At 41.3% G+C, this 11,674-nt stretch overlaps 2 protein-coding genes across 2 annotated transcripts; one reads left to right on the top strand and one right to left on the bottom strand.

Moving 5' to 3' along the window:
- Positions 1–1,734: 1,734 nt before the first annotated feature.
- On the top strand, positions 1,735–7,142 carry LOC307075754 (uncharacterized protein; the record flags this gene model as incomplete). Its single annotated transcript, XM_079736446.1, has 7 exons — positions 1,735–1,823; positions 1,905–2,022; positions 2,203–2,298; positions 2,416–2,604; positions 2,817–2,969; positions 3,074–3,169; positions 7,054–7,142. Exons 1-7 carry the CDS (start codon positions 1,743–1,745, stop codon positions 7,140–7,142), a joined length of 822 nt encoding a protein of 273 aa, XP_079592572.1. The 5' UTR covers positions 1,735–1,742.
- Positions 7,143–7,705: 563 nt separating this feature from the next.
- On the bottom strand, positions 7,706–10,588 carry LOC307075753 (uncharacterized protein; the record flags this gene model as incomplete). The annotated part of the gene is made up of 10 exons (XM_079736445.1): positions 7,706–7,851; positions 8,283–8,326; positions 8,572–8,639; positions 8,864–8,914; positions 9,079–9,114; positions 9,216–9,357; positions 9,565–9,654; positions 9,936–9,997; positions 10,174–10,336; positions 10,460–10,588. 10 exons carry the CDS (start codon positions 10,586–10,588, stop codon positions 7,806–7,808), a joined length of 831 nt encoding a protein of 276 aa, XP_079592571.1. The 3' UTR covers positions 7,706–7,805.
- Positions 10,589–11,674: the final 1,086 nt, after the last annotated feature.

Genomic DNA, 11,674 nt, shown 5'->3' with positions numbered 1-11,674 from the left:
TTTACCCACAATGCCAGCACAGCACTGCACCTGCCAGGTCCCTAGCTTCACAGTGGAAGCTGGGAAACCAGTCATCTTGATTACCATCAATGGTAGAAACCAGTTCTCTATTTAGACTTCTGTTAGTCTAATATACAATATGTGTCAATGATTATGACTAATGTTGTTTTTTTCGTTAGGGCGTTATGATTTGCATTTGCCACGTTATGTGTGCCAAACATGCCTGCAGCAGTGGGCCCCTGATGTGAGAGACCTAGTCAGGAGTGGATATTGGCCAGCTTCTGCAAATGCTTCCACAATCTACACGGTGGACCTCCTCAACACCTTTCAGGAGCTGAAGTTGATCTCACCTGGATTCTCCAGGCAAGCCCTTGCAAAAATGCTGGAACATCGCACACTGTGTGCAGGAAGAGTAAGTGACATCAGCAATACTATTTATTATGCTCACCAATATTGTCAGCAATTTTTTTATTTTTTTTTTGACTATCTCAAAAATGTTTTCCATATTCTGATATACTTTCTAGTCTGGACAGATCAACGGGGATGCCCTGCAGAGGAGCTTTCTTGAGTTTGCATACGCCTCCTTTGAGAAAGACCAGCTCTGCTGTGATACCCCTTTCACCTGCCCTGCCTGCACACCTGAAATGGTAGCAGTGTCAGCAGATGGCAACAGGAAGCTTTATCGCTTTGGCCATACTGGAAGGTGCACTTTAAGTTCTCTTTGGTAATTGAGTCGTGACTGTAAGTGACAACAAGAGTAGGTAATGGATGTTATATATTTTTCCCCTAGATCTAATGACACTCCCTTTTTTGATGGGCTATTTCTAGCCAAAGACAGTGAGGTGTCTGATTTTGTCAACACAATACAGATGGCGGTGAAGAATGTAAGTTTAAGCTAAGTTTAAACACTCAAATAGTTCTGTTACTAAAGGAATCATTGCATTTCCTGGACTTCTAGAAGTATTCCATACTCCCTACTCTTTTGTCGTGAATTACATTAACAATATGTGTATGCACTATATTCACAGATAAAGGGGAGAGGCACATGTGGAGACTCTCAATGGGGAGCAGCAAGGGAGACCTCTAGGCGGGCCTCTAAACTGGATGAGGAAGGCGTTGAGGTTGCGGTGTGTCGGCATGGCTTCCTTTTTAAAAGCCCTTAACATGTACCGAGGAGAGATATTTGCGTATCCTATGTATCTCCAAAGGGAGCTTCTCCCAAGCAAGGCACAGTTTTTTGCTATGGATGTGGCATGCAAATACTGGCCATACCTACAAAAAGTTGCTTCGGTCATTCCAGCTCTCAAGAGCCTCACAGAAATGAAGCCCTTCCTGAGCATCATGCATGCAAGAGCTCATGCTACCAAGTGTGAGGTATGTCTGTTATCTGTTATTTTCAAATGAATACGCCATGTGTTACTATAGGAATGGACAGCTTTAAGCTGAATTCCTTTTCCATAATATTTGTCCACGTTTTCCAACTGCTTCATTGGCTCTAATGAACCCCAAATCCACCCATCCTTGCAACAGATAAAATGGAGTGGTCGGAATCAGAAGGGAGCAGGCACAACTGCCGGTGAGGAGGTGGAGCAAATAAACAGCTACCTCTCCCGTTGTGCCCTGACAACAAAGTAAATGTCAAAAGCAGGTAAGTCACTTTGGTCTGAGTTTATGCTATCATCTAATATTGCTCATAGATTGCAGAACATAATGTAATTCTCCTTATACCAGCACGTGTGGACATGCTCACTGTGCATGCAATGGGTTGGAACCATCACAAAGCAGAGACGCTACACAAGGCCCTCTCCACAAGATATGTGAAGGTATGTTTCATATTCATGTATGTTTTTGTGCCAGTTGTTAGGCAGACTGAGTTCCTATTGTAATTATTGTAAATATTTTAGACATCTAAAAGGGCAGAAGAAGAGGCAGAGAGGCTGTCACAACTGCAGAAGGACCTGCAGTGCTCAAATGCAATGGCTGTACAGTGGATTGCTGAAGTCAAGGAATGGGCAGAGAGCGGTGAGGACAGAACAATATACATGCCTTTTTGCAGTTTCCTTACAGACATTTGTGTTCAAACGGTAATCAAAATAATACACAATCAGTGAAGCATTAGTGCTGCAAAAATCTAGAAAACTCGGTTGCATTGTATAGAATACAGTACACTGAGCTTAATTTCACCCTAACGGATATCTACAGAGACCCCAGTAACGGGTCTGCACGTTCTCCAGCAGTCCATTGAGGGTCTCCATCTGGGTCTAAAGCAACAGAAACAAACCCTCTACCGTCAGAATGGTATGTAGGCTTTTTCTTGAGTTATCCGGTATACCTAACAATGTATCTATATTGTTTTTAATATAACCTATACAAGGTTTTTGTGTCTGCATATTACGTTTCTCCTAAACAATCTAGACAGCAACAAGCTTCGCCATCGTCTCCGAAGAAAGTTGACGGAAGACAAAAAGCGCCTTCTCCAGGAGATTGATAAATACAACAGTCTTGTTGCAGACCTCTCCAAAAGGATTGATGTGGCCTTGGTTGACCACTCTTTGGCTGGACAGAGCACTGGCGCAATATGGCCATGGGAGGACTATGGCAGTGGTATGCATTTTTCAATGCTTTTAAAATGTCATGCAGTATATCGGAATAGTGAACTATCCTGAAATGATATATTAAATATAATGGTGGTTTTGTAATATATAAAACGATTTTGGGAAAGAAACATCATTTCTAAATTCTGTTTCCATTATGGTTGCATTGCTAAATGTAATGCCAGATACTCATGTATTGATCTTAATATTTTGGATCATTAGTAACAATCGGGTTCAAGAAACGACTGCACGACCAGGAAATGCTGAAAACACGGCTGGAAGAGGAGCTCCCTATCCTGGTGTTGGAGATGGCCCAGCACTGTACGTGGTTGCAGAACCTGGGAGTGGCCCTCAAGACGGAGCTTGCAAGATACGGTAAGTTAAAGACAAGTTTTGGGGATCCCATTTAATGTATTCAATTAGTGGGGGATGTTTCAATATATATTAACGTCGTTGGGTTTTCTGTCCTCTACTTGTAGAAGATGAAAATGGACTTCACTGTCTCTTGGCAAGAAGACTTGCGGAAGTGGAAGAACGACATCAAATGGTCCTGCAGCGGTATAAGACTGCTCTAGGTCCATTGGCCTCTGTCTTCCTTGATGTTTGTGAGGAAGAGGAATGTGATCCGATGGGCCTGGTCAGTCCAGACACCAGCGAGGATGAGGAAGATGCAAGAGAACAAGCAACTTAGTTGATGGTGTGGTTTCGTGCCTCGCTTGATGTACACAAATGATCATTGTTATTGCTATGTTTAAAATAAAAAAAATAAAAAAATCTATCTCTTCAATTCAAGATGGGGTGGGTGAGAATAAATAGTGCTATAACCTCACTAGCCTTATTGACATGGACACATCTGTTCCGCATAGATTTCTATGCACGAGACTTAACGGACACTTTTGTTACTGCCATGTATACAGTACATTCGGATCACATTTTAGGAAGAGATCTATGACGCATAGAAATCTATGCGGATCAGATGTGCCATGTAAACGCGGATACTATGAATTTCATTCATATATACAATTTCAGAAGTGGATGAGATTCGAGAAATATCTTGTTATAATGAGAAAGAATGTCAAGGTTTGGGGGTTGATGAAAAACTATTTTGAACCTTTGTGGTATGGCAACCCAGTCGCCAAAAGCATACGTTGACAGTCACTTTAAGGACAAGTTATGAGAGAAATGCACATTAACTTTTTGTTATCTCATAAGCGGTGTGGTGCCGGCTCCTTTTGACCTTTTGACCCCAGACTTCAAAAACGTGTCCACAGGCCAGCTGTGTCTACCCACCTTAAGCCACAAATGTACACCTACATCCCACAGTAAATGGGGACTAGAAACATAACCTCTGTCATATACATTTACTCTACTGTTGGAGGTCACGCCCCTTTTTCCACCTTTTCGAGATAGCTAGAGATGCTAAAATGTTTACACACATTTCCCGGGGCCCCGTGTACGACATATCCGAGATTTGGAGTTCTAGCCCTTAGAGAAAAAAAGTTTTCCCAAATGGAGTGTCATTTGGACAAAGCCCCTCAGAAGTGTAGCCTGCAAGACCTAATGGTTCAGAATGTGGTGGAAAAACAGTTTTTGAGATAGGAAGGTCCTACCGCCCTGAAATTTTAATACCTTGTTCTAGGGCCTAACTGGGACCTCCGCACCGAAACTTGGCCCGGTCGGACCCCGAGGGCAGGAAGGGGGGGCCTGCCCTCGGGGTCTGACCGGGCCAAGTCTCGGACAGGAAGGGCCCCCCCTTCCTGCCCTCGGGGTCCGACCGGGCCAAGTTTCGGTGCGGAGGTCCCAGTTAGGCCCTAGAACAAGGTATTAAAATTTCAGGGCGGTCCAAATGACACTCCATTTGGGAAAACTTTTTTTCTCTAAGGGCTAGAACTCCAAATCTCGGATATGTCGTACACGGGGCCCCGGGAAATGTGTGTAAACATTTTAGCATCCCTAGCTATCTCGAAAAGGTCGGCAAAGGGGCGTGACCTCCAACAGTACAGTAAATGTACATAAGACAGAGGTTAGTTTCTAGTCCCCATTTTTTGTGGGATGGAGGTGTACATTTGTGGCTAAAGGTGTGTAGACACAGCTGGCCTGTGGCCACGTTTTTGAAGTCGGGGGTCAAAAGGTCAAAAGGAGCCGGCACCACGCCGCTTATGAGATAACAAAAAGTTAATGTGTGTTTCTCTCATAACTTTTTGTCATTATTAAAGAGAGGCCTGATTCTCAGATATGCATGTTGGATGGCTAGGGTGTAGGTTTGGGTAGAACTTCAGACCAAAATCTTGTAAGCGAGCCGCTGGGTGAGGTGCAACAAGATGGAGCACTTGCTGAGTAATTTCTTGTAGGGCCGGTGCGTAAGAGGGCAAACAAGATGTCCTTCAATATCTACGCTTCCAGGCGATTGCAACGGTGCCACACATGAACACATTCAAACATGTTTAATGGTAGTAATTAGCTGTCGAAATTGGAGGCCTTAATCAATAATGACCAGCTATTGATTTGCTTCCCGATAAAAGTTTGTGACAAATGACATGTTATTTAGCATCTACACATTGAGCTGAGTCCAATGACACAAAGCATGACACTCCACGGCCCTACACGGCCCCCTACACTACATGGCCCCTGTATTTTACATGGTACACCTATGGTTTAGGGCATGATCTCTGTGTGGCACAAGGTCGAGCTTGATCTCATTGGACTCAGCTGCTAATGTAGATGCTAAATAACATGTAATTTGTCAGAAAACTCCATCGGGTAGCAAATCTATAAATGGTTATTATCTATAAAGGCCTCCAAAATCGACAGCTAATTACTACCCTGAAACATAGTCAAATATGGTCATGCATGGCACCGTTGCAATCGCCTCGAAACGTAGATGACAAATGACACCTTGTTTGCCCCGTTACGGGAAGATATTTTCATGGTATATCTTTCTATTTCCTAACCAAGCTCCATTGCCGTCTTTAACCAACGTGGTTTGCCGAGAGTCACGTGACGTTGACGCAGGCCCATTGAAAAGAAAAGGCCCAAAAAACGAAGGCATGTCACATGTTTAAAGCCGTTATTGTAATTAATTAATTTAATATTAAAATATAGGCTATTATATGTATACAATTATTACGTCGTGTAATATTCTATCTATAAGTAGACCATTTATGGACTTTTATTCAATTATCGTTATAACATGATCTGTATCTGACCATTGAACATCTTTAACCAAGTTCAGGTATAACCAGACCATATAACAAATATTTATAACATATAAACTAGGCTATACGTATAGCATATCATACATTTGGTTACAGGCCAAATTCGGTATAAATGTTACCCTCTGCTGGCCCACAACTAGATCGTCGCGTCCCTAGCAACCTGACGTCTTTGAAACATGCTAGGGAGACCATAAAACTAACTATCGAACAAAAGATCAGACACATTCACTGACTGAAGATTATGCAAGTAAAAAGTATATTTCTCGCTAGAAATGTTATTAGAAACACGTTTAATGGTCAATCTGTCCTAAAATATTGGATATATATATATATATATATATATATATATATATATATATATATATATGCCTAATGCCTTCAGGGCGGCGCTACTGTTCAATCAGGACAAGAACAATGAGGTACTCCCACTCTTTTATCCCTGCAACCATCAGGTTACTAAATGATGACAAAAGTAAGGAGTAGGTGGAGAGCACACCAGTGTTGCTGGGTGTTTCCGGGGGCAGGGTGGTTGTTACTGACGGGCTGAAATGAATTGTGAGTTAAATGTGTGTGTTGGACTGCCTTTGATATATGTTTTTGTCTACCTCCTATTGCTATTTATTGTATTTATTAAGTAATCTATTATGTGAGACTGGAAACTGTGAACGAAATTGCCCATTTTGGGATAAATAAAGTTTTCTAATCTAATCTAATATATATATATATATATATACGTAACCATTTCCCCCAAATGCTGGGAGAACGTATCGACCCCTATTGGTGCTATTCCTCCATTCATTTAGATGGGCGGAAGAAACGTGTATCTCTTCACGCTTTGGTCAGGCATAGCGTGACACTGAACACTCCTTGCGAGGTGGACCAATGTATCTATTTCACGCCTTGGCGTGATACCGGGTTGAACAGACTGTTCTGTGTTTATGTGTGGAAAAATAACATCATTACACGGTTCCATAAAATAACATAATCAGCAAAGACAATGGTTTTATTTCCATGCTTTAAACGGCATTCGGGCTGCTAGTTTCAGCGTCCATAGCAACCATCATAGGCTTAGCCACCATGTTTTTCTGTCGAGACAAAATACGTTTTCAGACAAACGTAATTGAGAATGCCGAATAGTTCTCTGGGAACGTAATTTTCATGAGACAGGGTCGTCCTTTAGGGCTTCGGCCTCCTAATTGATCATTGATTAAAACTCTGCCCAATCCTCACCTTCTCTGACGCAGAGAAACTCGTCTACGCCTTAATCCCCTCCAGGCTTGATTACTGTAACAGCCTTCTCATCGGTACACCCTATAACACCTATGGTCCTTAGATTATTATTTATTTTATTGTGTTATTGCCCTTCGTGTTTTGTTGTAGCACTTTGAGATTATTTTTATGAAAAGTGATTTACAAATAAAATGTATTATTGTTATTATTGTAGTAGGCTATATTTGAATGCCCTTTCACATATATGAAACCACCACCACACCATGGTTGGTTTGACGTAGCAGCTAACTTAATCATCCAAGAGAATCTGGTGTTTTGGTGTTGAATAAAGATCTATCAGCACAATATTTTAATAATCTGTTGTGACTAAATTGACATTCAGTAGGCCCTGCTTGCACTTGTATGTTTAAAATCAATATTTTCTATACAATATAGCCATTTGCAATTATACCTGGATGCATATCTTAAATACATTGAATGGATTAAATACTCAATTAATTGCTGCTACTACTCTATTAGCTAGAGACCCTTCAGCCCACAACTTTTGAGTTACTTTAACTTTACCCACCATGTACTGCCTACAGACTGGAATTCATATTTATATTAACTGTTGTGTCCATACATATATATATATATATATATATGTGTGTGTGTGTCATTAAGCTCTTAGTGACCACATTTGAATGGCAGGGCAATCATGTATCAGGAGTAGCACCACATTCTAGAAAGACTGAAAATATGTTTTTATTTGAAGAGGGCAGGGGGACTAATTCAAATCTTTTGGCTGCCAGGACCTGGCCCACTCCTTCCCACTGAAAAGAGAACAAATAATTTATCAATGAACCGTTTTGTGATGATTGGTCGAACTCCACTTACATAACACACAGTATATACCTACTTTATATTGATTCTCATCTATAAAGGCAATTACAAATCAAGTCCAATCTTTGCACATTTTTGTTCTTGAGCAATACCACACTTTCAAGTCATTTTCTAATAATTCAAGATCTAATAATGTAATAGTGTATGACACATAAGAAAGGGAATGATGAAACCACTTGATAGGAAATCTGGTTGGCAAGTGTGTTTGGTGGAAGAACTACTGTTAAACGTTAAAATAGCAGCAGCTATTTTGCACCAAGATGGTGCAAAATAATATGGTATAATATAGAATACTCGGAAAAGCAATGAAGTGGTTTAAAAAAACCCAGTGAAACAGAAAGAAACCAAATTAAATACATACCAAACTGGGCAAGGCTGCCAATCAACAAGGACTTCTTTAATGCCCTATCAAGGAAAGGAACCATAAATTCATTAGTAAGATAATAAATTCAGTGTTAGCCTATGAGTTTGATAGACAAAATGCATTGACGGTACTATTCCAAAATATTTATGCAAATTACTTGTATACATGAGTAAATTACATTTACAGTATGCACTTAATATGCATGCTCATGATCAATCAGCGAGAATGTCATTCCTACAGTTAATCACGCATGTGTTTTTGCTGGGTCTTTATGGGTCTGTCAAACCTTTCTCATCCTCTCCTTCCCGTAACTCCTTATTTCGAAGGAGTCACGACCAATATGGTAGGGGCAATCTGAAAATATAAAAAACATGTTTTTCACAACAAAACCATCTATGCTTATCCACTGGCAAATATAAAATACCGCAAATATAAAATCAATAACAGTAATTATTAATACTGTATTAATGCTGTAATCGCTGCTATGAATACACAGGAGAATAATTTACAATTCCATAATTATAAATTGTGTAAAGGGTTTGTCAGTGCTCTGATCGTTACAAACTATTTCATCTTACTCTTCGGTAAAGTCTTGTTCCTTTTTTCAAGCCCCTTCTGGCTGTGATGCTCTGTAGGAAAGAAATGTTGAGGTATTCAAACAAAGACTCAAATGGTCATAACCAACATTCTTATTACAGTCCTTTTTCCAAAATAACTACAATAAATGTAATGCTATGGTGAAAAGAATAGTAGTCAATTAGCAATTCGATCTGTACAGACATTCTGAACATACCTTTTCTCCTCCGCTTCCTCTGCACAGTAGAGACCGCTGTTGGAATGGAAAATAAAATATTACTCATTCAGGCAATGATGTTTATTTGTATGACACTTAGTACCTTCTCATGCATGCTTTAATTGAAAAATCCATACCTGGTCCTTCCGTGTCCGGGTGGGCCACCTCCTCTACCTGCAGGGCCCCCTCCTCCACCTGCAGGGCCCCCTCCTCCACCTGCAGGGCCACCTCCTCCACCTGCAGGGCCACCTCCTCCACCTGCAGGGCCCCCTCCTCCACCTGCAGGGTCCCCTCCTCCACCTGCAGGGCCACCTCCTCCACCTGCAGGGCCACCTCCTCCACCTGCAGGGCCACCTCCTCCACCTCCTCCACCTGCAGGGCCACCTCCTCCACCTCCTCCACCTGCAGGGCCACCTCCTCCAACTGCAGGGCCACCTCCTCCCCCTCCTCCACCTGCAGGGCCACCTCCTCCAACTGCAGGGCCACCTCCTCCCCCTCCTCCACCTGCAGGGCCACCTCCTCCCCCTCCTCCACCTGCACGGCCCTGTCCTCCACCTCTCCCATGTCCATGTCCATCTAAGATGACATAAGATAACACTCACTCAAAGTCCAACAGTGGAACTTCAACAGTGCAAGTGTAAATTCAGTTTTAAAAAATATGAAATTAAGACCATACAGATCTATACACATCTATACACATAAATAACCATAAACAAACATGAAAAGAGGTTAGCACTTATACAGCTGACTTAGTATATTGTAATTTGTAGCATAATATATTGGAGTATATATGCAGTATATAACAATATATAGGATTAGCCTCTTTAATTGTCATAGATATTCCTGTATGTCTTCACCTGAGTGGTCCCCCTGCCCTCTTCTGGCCCCTCTGCAGTCCCACTTGCAAAAGGGGTCCATCCTGTGCAAGTTTGAAAAGTGTTGCAAAGGGTTATTAAATTGCAAATGGCAACCAAAAAAATTGTAGCAATAGTTCCATGATAAAAATGAATGTGGTGGACAAATAACAAGATGCAGTTAGTATTTTGGTAAACAAAGCAGAGGGTGTGTGGAATTTATAAAAATAAAGAATCATACCTTGACAAATGTACTCATGGATGGAGCCCATTTTTTTGAGGGACTCCTCCGCAAATGTGGCCAAGGTGCAACGAGGTGTGAACACCTTGACCACATGGCTCTTTTTAGTGGCTTTTCCAAGCAGCAGGACAGGTTTATATCCTGCTGCTTGAAGCTTTTCGAGCTGTAAGGAAATCACAGCATGTTAATGTTTTGCCTGTAGTAATCAAAAAAGACCTACTATTCAAAGCAATAGTGATTCAGACAGTTAAAGGTAGAACATAATTAATCTGAATTGTTTACATACCAGGAGGAACATTTCCTGCTTGACAACAGCCATGTTGTGGTTCTTCTTGCGGGAAGACGCCCACTCTTCCCGCTTAGCCTCAAATTTTCTCAAGGCAATTTTGAGGCGTTCCTTTACAGGCTGGACCATTTTGCAGTGGCTGCAAACCTTTTTAGCGCAAGGCAGAATGGTTTTGCAGGAGGGGCATGTTTTACATGTGGTGCCTGGCATATTGAAAGATTACCTAATTTACAAAGACACAGACAAACCGAATAGACAGATAAACAAAACAGATTAGATACACAGATAGTAGATAGATAAGAAAGATTATAGATATAAAATATTAGCATTGGCAGAGAGATAGTTAAGATGTATGATGCTTATTTGAAGCTGCAGGGAGAAAAAAGTAAATCACTAAAAACAAACTATTTTTTACAAACAGCCGACTACATTGTGTAAATTACCTTCTAACATGATGCTGTGTATGGTACTTATCTAAGCCTTTCTCATTGTTCAATTTCAATTACTAACGAACTAGCTAGCCTACCCGAGGGACAGGTGGCGACGTAGGCCTACATTAGCCTATGAAGCAACGCTTTTGTTATCTGTTATTAGCTGTTAATACCTGTTAATATTCTTTGACAACGGCAATATAATTATTTGCACTATCAACTCCATAATCTTAGTATTTCAAGCATTCAACCGTTTTTAAATAGCAGTCAATCATAGTTGAACTTACGTCACACAAACCAGCACCGCAAATTTTCGGTCACTCCAGAGTTGACGTCTTTCTTTCAACCCGGTGTCACGCGATTGCGTGCTCCTGCGCACGACCGTGTGCGTGTGTGTGTGTGCGTGCGCGCGCGTGTGTGTGTGTGTCTGTGCGTGTGCGTGCGTGTGTGTGTGCGTGTATAACACGCTATTTTATGTTGAAAATGCGACGTAATCCAGTGTTCACGAAAAGTACACTGTCAACGTATGCTTTTGGCGACTGGGTTGGCTCTCAGATATACGTGTTTCTAACAAGATGATATCATTAAAAGTTACATAAAGTAACAGTTTAATAACACAAACGCAGGAAGCACGTGAGCTGCTAGTTTAGCGAAAGCAACCTGACGTCGTTGAAACATGCGAGCGAGCCGATCAAATCCTAATAACTATAAAACTAAAGATCAGACACAATCACTGACTAAAGATTATGCAAGTAAAAAGTATATTTCTCGCTAGAAATGTTAT

Source organism: Pollachius pollachius (assembly GCF_949987615.1).
Source record: "Pollachius pollachius genome assembly, chromosome: 5".
Lineage (NCBI taxonomy): Eukaryota > Metazoa > Chordata > Actinopteri > Gadiformes > Gadidae > Pollachius > Pollachius pollachius.
Note: the sequence above shows the minus strand (reverse complement) of the source record. Positions and strands in the feature narration are given on the sequence as shown.